Source organism: Saccostrea cucullata, unplaced genomic scaffold (assembly GCF_032062105.1).
Source record: "Saccostrea cucullata isolate Sc308-1 unplaced genomic scaffold, CSIRO_AGI_Scuc_v1 ctg1966, whole genome shotgun sequence".
NCBI classification, from domain to species: domain Eukaryota; kingdom Metazoa; phylum Mollusca; class Bivalvia; order Ostreida; family Ostreidae; genus Saccostrea; species Saccostrea cuccullata.
This window is the reverse complement of record NW_026918157.1, coordinates 113,454-133,943: the sequence shown is the minus strand read 5'-3', so window position 1 is coordinate 133,943 and position 20,490 is coordinate 113,454. Positions and strand designations below refer to the sequence as shown.

The 20,490-nt window shown below is 34.4% G+C and overlaps 2 protein-coding genes across 3 annotated transcripts; both read left to right on the top strand.

The window, feature by feature from the left end:
• The first annotated feature begins 681 nt into the window (after positions 1 to 681).
• LOC134258443 (uncharacterized) lies at positions 682 to 2,604 on the top strand. The gene is made up of 2 exons (XM_062740999.1): positions 682 to 767; positions 1,086 to 2,604. Exons 1-2 carry the CDS (start codon positions 707 to 709, stop codon positions 2,372 to 2,374), a joined length of 1,350 nt encoding a protein of 449 aa, XP_062596983.1. The 5' UTR covers positions 682 to 706; the 3' UTR covers positions 2,375 to 2,604.
• Positions 2,605 to 9,169: 6,565 nt separating this feature from the next.
• On the top strand, positions 9,170 to 20,029 carry LOC134258466 (uncharacterized). Of its 2 annotated transcripts, none has more exons than XM_062741033.1 (4): positions 9,170 to 9,365; positions 11,314 to 11,364; positions 16,709 to 16,777; positions 18,460 to 20,029. In XM_062741033.1, exons 1-4 carry the CDS (start codon positions 9,205 to 9,207, stop codon positions 19,877 to 19,879), a joined length of 1,701 nt encoding a protein of 566 aa, XP_062597017.1. In that variant the 5' UTR covers positions 9,170 to 9,204; the 3' UTR covers positions 19,880 to 20,029. The 2 variants fall into 2 exon arrangements, with proteins under 2 accessions (XP_062597017.1, XP_062597025.1); XM_062741041.1 differs by lacking the exon at positions 11,314 to 11,364 and adding an exon at positions 15,853 to 16,053 and having other exon boundaries at positions 9,297 to 9,365; positions 18,460 to 20,028.
• The last annotated feature ends 461 nt before the right edge of the window (positions 20,030 to 20,490 follow it).

The following is a 20,490-nucleotide window of genomic DNA, read 5'->3' as shown; positions in this document are numbered from 1 at the left end:
ACCGCAATAAGTTCATAGTATCTCTACAAACGTCGGATCTATACATCAAATTTCATTTTTGTAACTTTGTCCGAAATGAAAAAAAAATTCTTAAAAGTTCCCCTTTCTTAAAGTAATCAAAATCATTGAATTGGCAACATGTATGCATTACTTTTAATAATTTGAATTTTATTTGGCTACATTAGAATAAGGATTATAGAGGGGTAAGGCTTAGGACACTAAAATAATTTTGACACATCCGTGATAAGATAAAGACGATAGCTTTCATCGACAACTTTCCTTTTCTGAGAGAGAGGATTTAAAAAATACATTTAAAAATTTTTTTTTTTTTTGATTTAACCGATATCAAGACATATTATTATTGAACTCTGGGAGCCCTTGTAATAATTTCTTACTTTATTCAATACAGAGCTAATTCTTACTTTATTGATTTATATTATGAATCTCTATACCTTTTTTTGTTGGAGTTCGATTGATTTTCTTTAATCCACGCAAGACGAGCTGCATTTGATCTCACGGAATCCAACACAATTATTACAGAGTGTAATTATAATGATTATCAGAATAAGGAATGCAATATTTAAAAATGAGCTGCTTCTAACACCAAGAAATTGATTAAAACACAAACCTAAGGTGAACAATAGATTGAGGATATTTCAAGCCTATTTTTTAATTGTTTCAGGATTCTTACCTCTAGGTCGGAGACATGGAAGTGATATCGGGAGCTTTCTGCTTCGTATTGACTGTGGCAGTTTCCTATACTGAAGGTAATTAAAGACATGATTGTTTGTGTAACAAAAAAAATTTTCATTCTATTATAAAAATTTAATAATGCATCTGTTCCTGTTGAAAGTGTTAAAAACACACAAACTTTCCTCCAAAATGTCCATGTAGAATCGAAGCATTTGGTACATGTATATTTTTGTTATCACTGGAATGATACTGCATCGTTATTTATGCAATATGTACTGTTCGATATGTCATGCAAAGTTATTAATTTGTACTGATGGTAAAATTTTTCAAGAGAAATATATTTGTTTTTTGATATTTGCAACATGTTGAATCGTCACAGTCGACTCTTTCAGGGTATGCAGTACTATCTTCAGAAAAGCATGTCGAGGGACGACTTGGAAGAAAGCTCCTTAACGCCACAACGTCAGCACCAGTGGTTGTCGAAGAAAGTAAAACGTTTTTCGAACAGATAGAGGAGTTTTACGAGGATAAGAATAACTTTGCTATGTATCTCGTATTACCCTGCATCGTACTGGTATATGGTGGCTGTAGCGCCATATATTGCTGCTATAAATGTAGACAGCATCTGTGTTCAAAGAAAAAGGAAAAGGAGAAAGATAATGATGATTCTGAAGACGAATGTCATGACGTCATAACACAGAATAACAACGACAAGACGTCACTAGTGGGAGGATCCCCACAAAACACTGCCATGAAGGTAGCGGCTGTAAGTCACATGCGACCTGCATCTAAAGCCAGCGTCTCTGACGTCAACGTCGGGGTAGGTCATGATACGCCGTTACCATGGGCAATACCGGAAGAAGGAGACGATAGGAGACATCAGCATACAGAGGTCAAGAAAATGCCACCAGCTTATTCGGGTCCGTCTGATTATAATAATCCAAATGTTATTCCGATGCAGATGATGCATCATCAAAACGATATGTATCACCATCCAATGGATTACAACGACCATCATAAAGACCACCATAAACGCCGTCCTACAAAGGAATCCCTCGATGATTATGATGGGTCGCCAAATCGTAGACGACAGCCCCAAAAACAAGGATACGACTCCGATGAGGAAATGAAAAGAAATGACCTCCACTGGGATAACTCACGAGAAAAACAACGAACTGATAAACATGGGATGCCTCCCGGTCGCCGCGATAGAGAGTCGAGAGACCGTGGCTACTCTCCGACAAACCCCGGAGACAGATCAACTAGAGAAGAAACAATGAGCGGACGTTCCGATAGACGCAGGCCTCCACGTAAGGTGAACGAAGTTAAACCTACACCTCAGAGAAAACCAGAAGATGAGGAGGATAGGGCAGGCAAGAGAGAAAACATCCCGAGAAAGCCTCCACCAAGACCCACACAGCCTCCTAGGGGCCACCCACACGACGGTCACCAGGAAGACAGATTTATGAGCCCACCACCTCCGTATGAGGGGCATGAACGTCGACCCGCTTATAATCCCAATCCAACGATTCGTGTTATTTCCCAAACAAAGGGCGGAGGGCCAGTTTCCGGAATGGAAATGGCGAGACAAGCTGCAGAGATGCTTAGAATTGATGATCCCAAGTTCGGCCATAGTGGTGGAAATAAAAAACCTAAGAGGCTGGTCTTTGTTGCAGAATGAGAAATATTACTCAGAAAAGTGTCTCAACTATAAGACGATTTTATTTTATTATTATTTTGCTGTGATATATTTATTGTGCTGCTCAAAAGACAGATTCATTGGATCTATTTATAAGCTTACAGGATTTAAGCATATGCATAGTGCATACCTTTCATTACACTGTTATTGAAGCACTTCAAACACGTACGTACATGTACCACCTCAATACCATATCTATTAAAATTAAGTGACTTAATAATAGGCATGTATATTAGACTGAGTAGAACATCATATATAATATGTATGTCATCTGATTCGAAAGAAGGAACAATTAATTTAAAACGTTAAAGGTGCACCATTTCGAATAGAATAGGACCATTACACGCTTAGTTTGGACTTTCAGTAAGGCGTGGCATTCTCGACGTTACCTAATTAGCTTCTGAAATTTACACAGCTTCCCTTCACTGTTGAAATATACATATGATAGAAATGCGACCGAATGTCAACTGGTGTAGTAAATAGCCAATTAAAAGTTCTCTCACGGCACAGAGGTGGGGCATAAGTCGTCCCATCGTTGTCAACAACAATTTTAAGTTCCTGATGTTATTAATTTCTCAACCAATGAGGACCTACTAGTATTCACCATTACGTAGCGCCGAGAAAGCCACGCCAACTGATAGTCCAAACTGAGGAGAAAATCGTCCTATTCTGACGAAAACTAGTATATTTCTTCTTTAACATATGATTAAGGGGTTTTTAAGAGGGAGAGATACATTTTATCTTGACACGATGTCAAGATTCTTGTTTTGTAGATCGGATCATTCAATGTTTTATATTATGCATTCATTTTTATTTTTCTTGCATGTTTTGTTAAGTATTTGAAATAATTACTTTGGTTTTAATGTAAAAGGAATTTTGTTATCCTCGTCTAATTATTCTGGCCTCGGATTATTTAAGTAAAAAATATACACGAAGGACAAGATACGATACCGGCTAAATTTAGCCCATCATTTGATGTAAAATTCAAAACAAAGTTAAAATTGTGATAGTTTGTAGTTAAGAACTGTAAATGTTGCTTATGTTCAAAACAGCAATAACTTTGATTTAAAAAGTATAGGGGTACAAGAGGGTGCCAAAGTTGGACATTTTACTGAATTTCTTCGGTTTTGCTTGAATTTCCTCATATTTGAGATACTTTTCACTTAAGGAAACAGAGAATACAAACTTGCCTTTCTGATATTGTTATCCACAAGGAGCACAAGTGCATAAAATATGTTTCGGTGGATAGACAAGCTTCTGATCTATGTTTTCTGAAAAAGAATGTACTATACAATCAATGAAAAATTACGGGAATTTTGAAAATGGCTTATTTTGTGAACTTCCTGAGACCTTTGTGTAACCCCCCCTCACAAAAAAAAACAAAAAAAAAAAACTTGAAATCAATATTTCCACCGTAAGAGCAATGACAACAAACTTTAATGTGGAATCATGACAACACTCAAATCGAGGGCCAAAAGGGGTTCTTACATGTAACCTATATTCTCCTTAATTTTAAATTTTAATGTCTTTGGGTTACAAAGCAATCAGTGAATTGTATCACATAGAACTTTCAATGTGTGTTTGATAAATACAGTATTTTATAATATTTTTAATGGCTTGTTTACATTTTAAAGAAAGTATTTTAAAACAGTTCATCATCTATTTTCCCAAAAGACGTCCCCATTTTCTTTACTGCATATTTCCATTTATATGAATGTATAAACTCATTTTTTTACTTCTTGTAGTTTTAGGTCACCTGAACTGAAAGCTCAAGAGAGCTTTTCTTAACATACTTTGTCCGTCGTCCGCCCGTCTCTCCATCTAAAAACTCTTCATTCACATTTTCAACATCTTCTCAAGAACCACTGGGTCAATTTAAACTAAACTAGGTACAAAGCATTCTTGGGTAAAGGGGAATTTAAATTTATCAAATGAAGGTCCAAACCCTTTACAAAGGGTGATAAACAAGAAAAGACAACATTGGGTGGAATCATCTTCTCAACAACCAATAGGCCAAAAACACATGATATAAAAAGCTGAAATTTATGTGGAAGCATCTCCGGGATGTGTGTAGGTTCTGAACTATTCAAACCATGACCTCAGGAGGTCTTAAATACAATAGCGAATCCGATTTTTATATTGAAATATATGGAAAAAATATACACTATATGTACTAGTATAACAAAAATTCTTCTCAAGAACCACTAGAAATCTGAAACTTATGTGGAAGTATCCTGATATAGTGTAGATTTTAAATTGTCCAAATTATAACCTCCTGTGTAAGGCGGGCCACAATAGGGAATCAAAAATTTTCAATGTAATATATAAAAACATTTTTTTAAAACGTCTTGGCCAGAAATGCTGCAACAAATGCGTAAGCACCCTTGGGCAGTTTACAATTTAAAATTCATATCATGATCCCGGAGATAGGGCGGGGCCACAATAGATATTACAAGGAAGATTTCGGTGAAGAACCGAAGATTCTAATAGCCAAAGATTCTCAGATGAACGTTGTGGCTCATGGATCTCTTCTTTTTTTATTTAGCAAAAATAAAATAAAATTGAAAGCTGTATAGAAATACTTGTTGTAGTTGTATGAATATTGCATTTGTTGTCATATAATGTATGTTTACAACATGTATTCATCATTCATTTGTTAATTAACATGTATTTCATTCAAGTTGTTATATCTAGAGTTTCTTTCTATTTGATATATCTGATATTTTACAATAAATTATTTTCTCTAATGTTTATATTTTTTAATGTATTTATAATATTTATACATTCTTAATGTATTTTGCTTAGAAACTACATGTGTGGAAAGTTATATACGGCAATTCATAACACCGTAAGGCAGAGAAGGGGTCAAAAGTGGGGTGGGGTATACGTTTTATTCTAACGACTTACTCATAAATGTTGAATGCCTCGCAAGTGCAACTTTCATACTGAAATATTTCGGGCTTTATAGGATTTGATCACGTGACCAACTTCATGTTACATCCTAGTGAATTTCCAAATATGATATCTTATTATACCCTCTGCTTGAAAAAGTGGAAAGGTATATTGTGATTGGGATGTCCGCCCTTCTGTTATGCTTTGACCAGGGAACTCATCTTTTATCCGCAACTCCTCTTATACCACTGAATGAAATTAAATGAGACTTTCACAGAATCTTTGTTATATAACTCCTTGCCATTGCCGGGGCACTTTCTATTTTACTTTACGGTCGGAAACATATTCTGGGTTTCCCATAGCCTCTTGGCACATTGACTTTTTGTCATTTTTCCCTGTAATATTGAAGGGTACCCATCTCTTATCCGCAACTCTTTTAATACAAGTGATTAAAATTTGATGATACTTTCATAGATTCTTTATTACAAAATGTCATTGTGCATCTCAGTCTTATTTTACGTCTTGATAGATCTGACACTTATTTCGAGTCTCCGTGTACAAAACATGGACTCAACCATTATAATCATATGGGAGGCTGGGATATTCACCTAATGAGATTAGTGCTCACAGTATACCTCTAGTTTCTTTTTAAATTTGTGTTTGTACCTGGGTTGTCCGGTGAGGTCGTGGACAAGTTGTCTCGCAACAGCGTTACGTTTCATCTTTGTGATAATTTACATAAAGTTGGGAAAGTCCCACTTATACACATTTAGGAATTTCATGATTTAGTCTCCATAAACAGTTGAGGAACCAACCTGACACAAACAAGCAATCTTCTGATGATTTATTAGCAAGTTACGAACAATATTCCCATCACTATTCAACTAATAGAAAATCTTAAATTGACGGTCAACAGTGACAGTGTCTTTTGCTATTACAATATTACAGCAGTTTTTCCCTATGTTTGTTCAACCTAGGGACTCGATCAAGAAAGACGTACTTCCCTAAGAACACTCCCATTTCGATTCTATACTAAGGATCTGTTGATTTTTTTACAAAAAATTCTTCTGTATTAATTTCAAGTCACTCAGGGTGTTATTACACCATCTAAATCAAACTCATCTGCTTTCCGGTGCGCTGTAACGTCATCAAACGTCACCTATTTTTCGCGTGTTGCGTTTAACACTTTCCCATTTCGAATGCTCAGGAAACTGCCAAAAATTAACCAATTTATGCCTTGAAATTTTTAAGAAGACGACAAAATTAATTATGGAATCGAATAAGGATAATTCTTGCCAAAACTTGATATTTTCCTAGACCTAAAGCGAACAGTCAGAGCTTTGTGACGTCATATCAGCATATTGCGTCATTAACTGTGATGCAGAGAACATAGACAGGTATTCATGTATTCTACATAAGAAATGATAAGTCGAATGTTGACATAAATGAGTCGCAGTTTGATAGAGGATATCTGTATTGTGTGATTTGATATCGGCTTTATCCAACGAGTTGAAATGGTGTATACTCGATTCTCGTTATATCGTGGGTTTCATTGTATCGCGGTATATTGCAAAAATTTGGATACATAGCCTATATCCTTTTTGTTGCTGGACAATCTTGATGTTGTCTGGATCTTTACTTTTTTGATGATTAAAAAGTATGGAACATCCGTTTGGAAAAAGAAATATTCAAATTAAACGTAATTTTTACAGATTTGCAGACCCATCAAATTTTATAACCTAGTACAAAATATTTAAAAAGTTCATCTCTTGAAAGTCTTTAATTAGAAAAACTGTTTATTTTTCATGCAGAATTACATCGTAAATTCAAAAATAAAAATTGAGGTCCATATCATGTACAAGTGTCCATATTTACCCATACCGCGATACAATGAGACTCTCCAATTTAGGAGGTAAATTAGACTTCCTGTTTTAAAAATAGACCACAAATAAAACGATGCAAGCTTGGAAAATAATCTGACACTAAAAAGTTAGGCCAAAGTTAGAATTATAAATATCATTTGATATAAGTTAAAGTAAAAATTTGAAATTACACTTTTTATGCAAAAGAATTAAGTACCGCGATATAATGAGACACCGGTATATACATACACCATTTCAACGAGCTGGATAAGGCCAACATCAAATCACACAATTATAGATGTTCTATTTATCTCATACGACTTTCGTTTTAACAAAACTTTGAGACATCCCCTGCGAAACTACTGAATGATTGCTAATTCAAATTGATGAACGTATAACTTGATGACCACTGTTGATGTTGACATGCCTCGAAAGAAAGTAGATCGTGTTAAAGATATAGAATTTTTGCTACCTGCATCTTGAAAACATTTAAGAAATCACTGTCTAGTTTGAAGAGTATGCCTGGGCATCAACAATAGTGGGAAACATGGGATAATTTGCATAACGGGCGAAGCCCGTTATGCTAAAATTATCCCATGTTTCCCACTATTGTTGATGTCCCTGGCATAATCTCCTAACTAGACAGTAATTCCTTATATTTCCATTTCATAGTGAAATAAAATTGTAGACTTAGACATTAAAAATGTAAACTAATAGATTTAAATTACACGAGGACTTCCATGCCAATACCAGGTACATGCATATTTGGCCTCCTTAGCGTCAGACACAGAGACAGATGCGCACGAGATTTGCATGCGTATTAGGCCTCCTAAGCTGCTGACCTATCGACCTGTCTAATTTACATTCCGGCAGAATTATCAAGAAATAAACTCCCACAACTTTCAAACAGTTATCACAGAGAAAAAAATAGAAATGGAAATATTATGTGACAATTGCTGGAGCTTTACATCAAACGAACTTCTGACTGAAAGTTGTAAGGACCAGGGGATCGTCAAAATGAACTCTTTGGACGTCCGATGGCAGTACAAAACATGTTGGGCAAGGCTAGGGGCCTACTTGTAGATTCATTGTTGATCCATGGTAAGTAACACCTACATTACTAGGTAGGCATATGCAGTATTACTAGTATAATATAAGAAAGCATTGTTGAAGATGTGAAAGGAATCTTATAACAACAACTTAACTGCTAGGCTTTACTTTCTCCGAAAAAAAAAGGGGGGGGGGGGGGTAACATCTGTCTTCAAGTAGCCAATACAGGTTCCTTGATAAAATAAGACACATCTTTGACATAAACGAGTCTTTTTCTGGCTTTTAACGATATTTATCCCGCTTTATCATTCATTAGGGCAATAATTTTCACAAATAAAAGTTTCAAATAAAATTTTGAAGAGAGGGATCGTGTCAAAACCGGCAGTGCTATTGATAAAGCATCTACCCGTGGATAAAGCATAAGTTTATCCAACCGCCTGTATCACCAACACGTATGAGATAAATAAGTCGCATGTTAACATTAATGTGTCACGTAAAAACTGAGAGATCAAGAATATGGTTACAGGTAATTATTTTTACGGAGTTGAAGACGAAAATATATTAAGTTAGTGTAATATATCAGAGACAAAACCAATTAAGCATGTTAAGATGGCGCCGATGTTTATCTTGTGTATTATTAGGTATCGGGAGCGTGATTGATTTTGAATGCTCTTTTCGCCTGCTATCATATTTGATGATGATATTTACAATGTAAATGTAATATTTTTGAATGATAACATAAAAAATTATTTGTAAAAGATTAATGAAATATCTATCATTTATCAGGAGACCAACAAATGCACACGATAACGTTGTACAAGGCGCACTAGCTATGAATGAAATTCTTGATAAAAAGCACGTGACATTTTCACATGAACTCCCTAATGTAGACCACTAACTTTTAATCGAAACAAACTGGTGGTCATTAACCAGGTTTACAAAACTCATTTTCTGCGTTTATTTTTTCTTCTTCAGGTTTTCTGTTGTATCATCTAGCTTCGTATAATTATGTCGAAGGATCAAGAACAAAAGGATTTTCTGTCTATTATGAGAGACAAATTGAAGGATCCATTAACGCTTGGTGTCGCCTCCATAGTTGGGGCAGCTGCAATCGCCCTTCCGATATACCTGATAAGTAAACCTAGATCCGAAAAGGAGAGACCAAATAAGTGAGTAAAACTTTATCAAAACAGGAAATCAAAATTTTTAACACTGTAAAAAGATTCGTTAATAATTACTTTATAACTCGAACGATTTTTAAATCTTCACTTTTTGTCTATTTTATACATGGGCGTCGGAAGCAAATTGAAAGTGGGGGCTAATCGGAAGTGGGGGGGGGGGGGGGTAAGCCAACAAAAAAGGTAAATCTCAATATTCAATGCCTATATAATGTCTATTTTTGCAAAAAAAAAAGTGGGAGGGGGGTTAAGCCCCCCTACCCCCCCCCCCGGTTCCGACGCCTATGTCATATTTAGGCAATCTGATTTGCATGCGTATTCTGTAAATGTTATTTGATTTTAAAGTACATAAAATGTATAGTTATAAATTTTCAAGTAACCAGAGTAAGCTTTGGTGACCTACACTGTACATGTGTATTGCTGTCTGTTTTTGTCTGACGATCGTTTTCTTTAGTGTGTTGTGCGTTGCGTGCGAACATTTGAACATTTTCAGGTTCTTCTCTGGAACCACTCCACCAAGGGGCTAATGGGGGACAACAATGTTGAATTTCATGGCACCTGCCCCTCTTGGGCCTGGGGTGTGTGGCTAAAACCATTAAAATTAATGTTTTCTACTTTTCTTTGAAAATCGTCTTCTCTACTCCTAGATATCAAGCGGTTGAACTGTTGGCATGATTGTAATAAGCAGTGAGTCTTCTAGGCAAATTCATGGTCCAAGAGTCGGGGGCTCTAGTGCTAGGGCGGGGCTATATATATTATATATTGAAAATGCATTGTTTCTTTGAAAATCTTTTCTGTTTTTTAATCTTCCTCACTGCTTTTGGGTATGAAACAAACTATCTAAACACATTGTTATGATGAAGAAAGGTGCTTCTTCTAAAATTGTGAATTTCAGGGCCATAGAGTCAGGGGTTCTCGTGTAAGGGTGGGGCTGTATAAATATGATAAAAATATCATAGTAAAAATGCATTGATTCTTTGAAAATCTCTGCTCTTAGGTTCCAGTAGCAGATGAACTCCTTATATAGGTATGATAAGCAATGGTCCTTATTCCAAAGTTGTGAATTTTAATGTCCCAGGGTCAGGGGTACCGTAATAAACTGAAAATGAATCAATGCTTTGAAATCTGCTCTTTGGTATTAATTAAACTTTTATTATGAGCAAGGTTTTCTTTCCCAAAATTGTGTCATATGTGGTCTAAGGGTCAGTGGTTCCTGTTGGGTGGGGCACTATCCATTTATTGACTTAGTTTGAGGGCAGCATGCGCATTGTCGGACCTAAGAACAAAACTGCTTGCTTGAGGCCGTTAGGCCGAAGGCAGACAGTTTCATTGGTTCGAGGGTCGACAAAACGCATTTTGCCCGAGAATACAGTCAATAAATGTTTTGTTAATATACCTTTCATTTCAATTCTTTTGGACATACATGTATATCTTTCACTATCCTCCGTGATGTAACCTCAGGTCCATCACGTTTGAACACCGGCGAAAGCGAATGAGATTAAGCTCCGCCCATATTGTGACGTAAGCGGTCCACATCTCATCGACAGGTCCAATATTTCACTCAGTGATCAAACATCGACTTTTTCATGCCCGCTCAGTAATACATTTGAAAGACTGTTCGATTTTTTTTTTTGTATAGATTTGTATAAGAACACATTTTTAAAGATATAACAATGCGGATTATTGCACAATATCACTAATTTGGTTGAAATACATTTCTTGTTCCTCTTCTCTGCACGTGGGTTTTATATAAGCTGGGCCTGTTAAGTGTATAGTTTTTATCAACAAAAGTGCTTCTTTCAAAAATTTGAATGCCGTGGCCTCTGGTTTAAAACAAACCAAATTCAATGGTTGGAAAGGTTGGAAAGTTGCTCCATGATGCTCAGGTTACTTATAAGGCCCATGGGCTTCTTGTTATTCTAAAATAATTCACTTTTAGCTCGTCTGGGGATTGGACTAAATCCAGTAAAGCTTCACCCATGGTGAGAAGGTAAATATAAATCATTTATTGATAATTAATAAATTAATAATCAAATGCAATAATACTAGAAAGAGAGGTGATGGATACAAAAGCGCAATCTCTAGAACTATGTTCGACATATTTAAACGTAAAAAATCCCTATTATCTAGCCATGTAATATTCCACACATTAAAGTTAATAGGTTAACTCTCTTTTATACTGCATGATATGTATTATAGTCTATGGTAGACCGTAGAGCCCTTGATTTTCAAGAGTACACTTAATGATTAATGGACGTCAAATTGCGAGAACTTCAATTCGACAGGGGAATGTTCATCAACATATTTCAACAACATAAAAATACAAGCAATTTACTTTGAAAGCGGTGGTTCTCACAAAAATAAATACCGCTTATAAATTCCTCTTATGTATTTAGGATCTATACATTATTTTTTTTTAATATCAAAAAGATGAAACCTGATGAAAACGTAAAGGGGACAATGATCTGCAAACAATTAAACATTTTGGAATTCATGGCCACCGATTTTGATGAAACTTCCCTCATTACTTAATTTGACAACAGAAACACGAATCAATGTGATTAAAATCAGATCCTTTGATTTGCTCACATAGATGGCTACACGAGTGTGTGTAGCGATCTTCGGGAATGGATCTAAGGATCTGATTTTAGCGATCTAGGTAAGCGGATCAAAGGATCCGATTTTAATTAGTTCTTAACACGAGTCAATTTATATTTGGTTGCTTATTTTTGCTCCTCAAAGAAATATACGGAGAAATTTCAACGACTGAGGTTTTTTTTTAAAATTTTTAGATAAAATACAGTATAAGTGGAAATTTTAGCAAGACGCGATTTTAGCGGTTTGTCCTTAAAAATAATTGTATTTTATTTTTAGCGAGATGTAATTTTTGCGATTTTAAAAAGCTCACTAAAGTAGTTTAGATTACAAATAAAGCGCAATTAATTTTTAGCGATATTCAATTTTAGCGATCTTTGAACCCTCGCTGATAATGCCAAAATTAAATCCTCGCTAAAAATCTGCTTATACGGTATTTTGAATTTCATGATGACGGTCACACCCACCGTGTCTATAACTTGTGAATACTGTACACAAATTTTACAAATTCTGGATTTTTAAAAAAAACTTTCTTTCTTGATTTTAGGCCAACATCAAGTATCAATATCGGATCAAATTATAACGAATGGAGAGAACCAGTTTTCGAAACTGGGCATGGAGAAGGTGACATATGCAGATATTTCATTGAGAAAGGTCTGCATGTAGATCAGACAGACTGGGAAGATAGCTGTAGGATTATGGACAAGGTGATGAAAGTTGTAGCACGAGAAATGAAAAATTCGGCCAAGATTCATTTTCCCGGCCTTGTTTTACACGACAATTTTATCAAACAAGGAAGCTCAAGAGAAGGTTTGAAAGTCTGCGATCCATTAGAATTTGATTTTCTTTTGCAATTTCGCCTTGAAGGTTTAAGGACAAAGAAAGAGGGTGTTTTTGATCGATATGGTGATGTGCTACCTGGCCTTTTCAAAGAGAAAATCATCAATGATTATGAGCCTCCAACATGGATGAGAAAAAACGATGTGCTTGTTGATTACTTTGAGGGAACATATATCAACACGAATAACTTTCAGAAGAAAGTTTTCACATCCCTTTTGGACAAATCAATGGACGAAATAAACAGGCAGTTACGGAGAAAGAGAACTTGGAATGAAAGCTACCGCATTTATCGTAGTGTATACGCCCCTAACTTAAAAATAACAATACAGGTGAGAAGTCCAAATGGATTGAAGGGATTAGATAGGGTGGTATTTGAGTCTTCTCAAGGTTTAGAAGTTATAGACTTAGAAGCTGACCTGGTTCCCGCCCTTTGTTTGTCTTCTGAGACGGTACCAGATCCATACACTGTTGATGATTTTAATCAAAGCTTCCAACATCGCTCTACATCGTATGAAGATAGACCGAGTTCGTGTGAAAGATACGGAGTCATGAAATGGGTCAATGAAAGTACCAATGCCATCCCATTGGACCCGAGGCAAAGCAGAGATATACTATGGAGAAATTCAACCTGTGTATATGAAAAGCACATTTTAGATGTTGCTCAAGGTAACCAAAGTCAGCGGTACATTTTGACTGCCTGTAGGCTACTGAAGGGGGCGTTGCATCAATTTAGATTGAATTCACGGGGCACTTCTCAGCTAGATAGTGTAGTAAAATCCTATCACCTTAAAAATATTTGCCTCTATTGCATCCTTTTCTTGACGATGCGAAGCAAAGAAAAGAAACTTAGTGGAGTTAAAGAAGCATTAGGATACTTTATTCGATATCTTCAACTAAGCATTGATGCAAAAGTCCTGCCACATTTCTTTTACGGAAATCCCTACATCAAACTGATGTTCCCTTGGAGTTCATTCGAGGAAGAGACGTATAACCTCTTTTCATTCAAAGATCCACAGACCTTGCACCAAGCACAATTGATTTTGCCAAAGTTCTTGGATACATTGAGAGGACTTTACTACGAAGGGTGGGCGTTAGATTCCGATAAAGTCATGTTATTCGAAGATTTGTTGGAAACACATGGTTCACTTTAAGGTAATTCCACCCTTCTATGATGTCATAGGTTTTTGCAAAAACTGTAATTAGTTTAAATCCCTACCTTATAGAATGATATCTCTTGGAAGAATGCTTTACAATAGGTGTAATGATAAATATTGTTTAGTTAAAGAATTTAAAAAATGCATATTTTCTATATTTAATCAATTATTCAATCTTTAAAAAATGTTTACAAGGGCAATAACTCCTTCTAAGGTCTCTTCATTCAGGCATTTGCTTTTCTGTAAAATAGTTTACCTGATATTCACAATTCAAAAGTATCTTTTAAGTAAGAAGTATTTCGGAACACTCAGCATCAGAATTATGCATTTTAACAAGTTTTCACATATTTTTCTGAATAATGTTTACAAAAAATGTACAATTTTTTATGTTGACATACACTTCTGTTTATTTATGTTTCGCATCTTAAATAATATGGTAACCTATACATTTTTTGCAATAAATGGAAAGTTTAAAGTATATTGAATGAAAATAAATGCAGTTTTTTGTATTTTGAACCTATAAAATTGTGAGGGTGGAAATTCCTTAAATGTATTGTGTGAAAATTTTGAACACATCACTATGTTACATATATAGCATGCCGTTTTTTCTGAGAGTATTTCAATGAAAATGAATTCCAATAAATCAAAAAACTTTGAGACTTTAATTCTTACATTGTTATCAATCCAGGATCTCTTATTGTTTGTGGTTTGATATAACTTTTATGTGTTTTTATAACCCGAGGTTTAAATCAAACAGATCACTTCGACTGATCTTGAAACGTAATGATACGATAAATAAACATTAATCGTAATATAAACTTTTATAAAGTCAACTTTTAAAAACAAGACGAAATGTGGACAGAGCAAAACGGTGAGATCTGAAATCATCACGAGTCGTGGTGAATGTTCCTCTCGAAGGTCACACCCTTCCCAAGCCCCATTGTCATAATTGGGAAATCGGAAAACTCTGTAGATAATTAAAAATTTTTAGTTTACTCTTATTTTGATGTTTTCTGTGAGAGCGTTAGCTATATGTCATAAAACAAAGCTAATTCTATGCGTTTAAAACTGTGCAAGGTTACCGTACATTCTTCATGATAAAGGTAGAACATGGTTAACTGCAAGTGAGTACTTAATTCTTTGTTGAATCATATCAATCTTCTATTTAGATTTGTATTAATGTGTTATTACTCTTTTTTATATTGATACAAATTTTTTTTTTTTATTTTGCAAAAAGAAAACAACACTTGTTACGTAAGTGTTAACTAATGATTCTAATTCGATATTCATTCTTGGGAAACACTTTTATATGGATGAACATTTGGCCTTAACATAAACAATGAAAAATCAACAGATTTTATTTATTAAAATCTGCTGAAAGTAAACCGGCCACTGTAAACTTCTTCAGAACTAGCAAAAAATATAAAAATGAAAGCCCTGTATATTTAATATTTATGAAGCTAGGAAATTTTTATCGAGAAGAATTTAAACATGTTAAAGTTGACGTACATCTTTATGATAACCTTGATTTTTGTGCTTGGAAACTTGAACCCTACGCCTGCACTCCTTTGGCAAATGCTGTTATTTGCGGATCCAGAAATTCAAAACAGAAATAAGGAAATAACTCTGACTTTTAATAATTCCTTTTCCCTAAAATCAAAGAATTAAAATGAGATCGTAGCATTTCCTCTAACAGGCTGGAATTTATATACAAACTTAAATTTCGTTGTCAATTTACATTTTCATTTAAGATATAAAGTTTTAAGTGGATTCCTCCACATCTTATTTAAGATATGCTGTATAGTAAATATATGTGTAGCGAGATCTTGACAGATTCAAGTGGAGTGTATTTGCATTATTTTTTTTTAAGTTTAAATTTGTTATTTCAGGCTTGTTTGATGTACCATCTTGCTTTGCATAATAATTAAAGATCCACACACCTGGAGAATTTTTTTGGGCTCCATAATCATGAAAGACAATGATCCATTACCAATTTGCATCACCATTATAGCTGGCGCAGTTACAGCTGCCTTTTTGTTTTGCCTGACATATGTGTGTAAACGTAGTTCCGAAAGGAGAAGTGAAGTCAAGTGAGTTACTATATATATAGTTGTCTTGAAAACAGGAAGGGTTTCACACCATGCACATACATTTACTATTTGATATGAATGTAAAACAAAATATATATGAGCTGCACCTATTTATGGTACTATTTGTTTTAGTAAAATATATTGATACCATTATACTGGGTATTTGAGTGCATTGTTATGTAAAAATAGAACATGCATATATGTAGATTCACATGCAATGTAAAGTCGTTACTAGGACAAACAAAGGACCTTGAAACGACTGAGATGGGATCAGGGTGTAGTATGAATGAAGCTTGAACACTTAAACCATGGATTTTAGATATTTCGGATATACTGAATTTAAATATATTGAAATGCATAAAAAAATCAGTACAATCAGTAGATAAAGACATGATATTTGAATTTGACCTCTTAATAGGACTTTGACCTGTAATGTACATAAAGTATGGAGACTCGTATCAAGTCTTTACCATGATTCACTGGTTATACTTTGAATAATAACTGACAGTTAAATTTTATGTAAAGGACATACACAAATTGTATGAAATGGGGGCTCTAGAATGTCCAATATATTGACTTTAATTGAGAAAAGAGATAAAACTGATTATACACGTGTTTTGAAATACCACAAATCAGTTTTTTTTTCAAATTTCAGTCCAGAAAAGATTAACAGCGTACATTGTAGTTGTGGTAGATTCAATGAAACTTTTGCCACTGTAACAAGGTAAATATGTTGTTATTTGAGAGAGAGAGAAAGAGAGAGAGAGAGAGAAGCCAATAAACAATTTTGACACTGAAATTCGAATTAATCGATCTGCTAGCTCGCAATGTTCATGCTGAACAGCAGGTTAACAGCAAAGTTGAAAAAAATGATGCAAATTGAACATATTTATTAATTTAGATAGATATTTAAGGGAAGATTTTAAAAGCTTTTAAAAAATCTTGAAGCTGTTCCAACTCAAAATACCTGTATATATGTAAGAATGAGTTAAGTAGCTGTTTATACATTTTTTATAATTAAATTTTCGTACAAGCATTGTAAAAAGGAAAATAGAATCCCCTCTAAATGGCTTCAAATTGTACATTTTTGAAAATGGAAATTGAAATGAATATCTATGGCACGCCAAATTCACAAAAATGAGCTAAACATAGTTTCACAGTCGATAAACTAGGTTTATCGGTTGTAAACTATAGTTTACGGACTGTAAACTATAGTTAACAACGTTAATCTATATTTTACATCTGTAAACCATAGTTAACGCGATAATCTATGTTTCACAACCGTAAACTATACTTAACACTGAAAACAATCATTTGCGATTGCAAAACATAGATTATCTGATAAATACAGTTTCACGATTTGTAAACTATAGTTTACAAACTGTTAACTATAGTTAACGATCTGATAAATATAGTTTCATGATTTGTGAAACTATGATTAACAACTTTTAACTATAGTTTACGATTGTAAACTATAGTTTACAAACGTGAATCTATGTTTATCAACAAAATCTATTGTTAACGCTTATTACAGACAGATAAACTTAGATTATCATTCATAAACTATAGTTAACAACCATTAAATATAGTTTTACAGATGAAAACTATACTTAACGAATTTTTACGGTTTGTAAACTATAGTTTACAGTCGATAAACCTAGTTTATCAAATGTGAAACTAGGTTTATCTCATTTTTGTGAATTTGGCGTGCCATAAATATCGATTGATACATTTCTGACTCAATCATATTTTAAAAGACGTTTAAAGGAATAAAGCTTACTTTAACATACATGCATGTTATACGACATAACATAACTTGGGGCAGTTTAGGCTTTATAAACAGCGAAGTTTAAAGTTAATTTTAAAATATCAAAATACGGAACATTGTAATGAACTTAGAATCTTAAGTGTAAAATTTTCAAACAAGCAATAAATTAAAAACACAAAAGTTTATAATGTCAAAATCTTTTTTTGGAATTTGAATTCTGAATATTTAAAGTAAAAGTCTAAAACTTCAAAATTCGAAACTTGTTTGAAATTAAATTTGAAAGTTTACGTTTTTGATCTAAAATATTTAATTTCAATTTACGAAATAAGTTTGAGTTTGAGCTAACTATTGTAGCAAAATTTAAAACTCGAAATCATTGAAGAAATTTGAATTGTTAAGTGTTACATGGACCATAAATGACCTAAATGTTTTTGTTTACAAGTAGAGTAAACCTTGTTATTAGACATATAAGCATTTATGGGCTTCAGATATTAAGGTTAAAAAAATATGTAACTGAAAACATGGAAAATGTTGATGTGATGTGTAAAACTCAATTTGATGATCAACATATCAAATGAATGATTATTGAGATACTGACATTAACTGTTCAATCTTATACTTTTTAAAATCAAATTTAGGTTAACATCAAGCGCTAGAGTTGGTTCGAAATATAACGAATGGAGAGAGCCAGTTTTTGAAACTGGGCCTGGAGACAGTGGCATCAGCGAATACTTCACAGTAAAGGATTTGCATGTAAATCACACTGATTGGGAAGATAGCTGTAGGATTATGGGCAATGTTATCAGGGTCATTGCACGTGAAATGAAAAAAGCAGCCAACATCCGTTTTCCAGGACTTGTATTACATGACACTTTTATAAAGCAAGGTAGCTCAAGAGAAGGTTTAAAGGTCTGTGACCCATTGGAATTTGATTTCATTTTACCTTTTCGAATTGATGGGTTGAAGACCAAGAAAGAGGATGTTTTTGATCGTTATGGTAAAGTACTGCCTGGCCTTTTCAAAGAGAAAATCATCGATACTGATAAAGTTCTACCATGGATGAGAAATAAAAGTATACTTGAGGATGAATTAGGGGGGACATACATTAACACGAATAACTTCCAGAAGAAAGTTTTCACATCTCTTTTGGATGAATCAAGGGACGAAATTAACAAGCAGTTGCAGAGAATGACAATTCCAGGTGAAAACTACCAAATGATTCGTAGTGTAAACGCCCCTAACTTAAAAATTACTATACGGGTGAACAGCCGAAGTGGATTGAAAAGACTTGCTAAAATGCAACTTGAATCATTTGAGGGTGTAAATGTTATAGTCTTAGAAGCTGACCTGGTTCCCGCCCTTTGCTTGTCGTCTGATACAGTACCAGATCCATACACGGTTCATGATTTTCATCAGTGCTACCATTACCACCCTACATCCTATAATGATAGACAGATGGCATGTGAAAGATACGGAATCATGAAATGGGTCAGTGAGAGTAACCAGTTCATTTCATCAAACAACAGATATATTCTATGGCGAAATTCAACTTGTGGATATGAAAAGCATATTTTAGACGTAGCTCGCAGAAACCTAAGTCAGCGGTACATTTTGACCGCCTGTAGGCTACTGAAGGGTGCTTTGCGCAATTTCAATCGCAATTCACTTGGTGAATCTCAGATAGACAGTGTAGTAAAATCCTACCACCTTAAAAATATTTGCCTATATTGCATCCTATTCTTGACAATACCTAGCAAAGAAAAACAACTTAGTGGAGTGAAAGAGGCATTAGGATACTTCATTAGATATCTTCAACTTAGTCTTAATGCAGAATTCCTACCACATTTCTTTTGCGGAAATCCTTACATTGAACTGATGTTCCCTTGGAGTTCATTCGAGGAAGAGACGTATAACCTCTTTTCATTCAAAGATCCGCAGACTTTGCGCCAAGCACGATTGAATTTTCCAAAGTTCTTGAAGACAATAAAAGGTCTGTACTACGATGAGTGGATGTTGGATTCTGAAAAAGTCAAGTTGTTTGAAGATCTATTGACATAATTAACTTTACGCATACACGTAACCTGTGTATATTCTGCGTCAAATCACGATTTAAACGCTTCATGTCGTATGTCTTTAGACCATGCTGATTTTTCAGAATGTAAAATGCTCTTGTAGTCAATACAAAAGTCATCCAATAAATAGAAAAATGGGATTTTTTTTCAATGTATTTCTAAGGAACTTGCAAAAAATACATAAAAAATTAGTTGCTTGCAAAAATAATACGATTCGACTTAGTTAAAAAATATAACGACAGTTTAAATGATTTTGCTTACAAGGTCATAGTATCGCGACCATGGAATTTGCAAAATTCTATTACTGCGTTTGTCAATATCTATGCATGTATTACACAAGTTACATGTATCGACTAATTTGTCAAAAGCTTGTTATCATCTTAGAATTTTACTTTATCGTTCTTTGCGTATCGAGTCAAAATGGAGACAAAAACTCTATAAGCAGGTAACAATGGTACTTCGAAAATTTTTACATATAAATAAGCACCCCTGTCAACGCTCGATCGGCAACGCCGATCGTTAAATTGAACAGCATGAGGAAGATGGGGTTCAATAAAACAGTATTTTGTCGTATTTCTTCGCGATTTTCCTTCATCA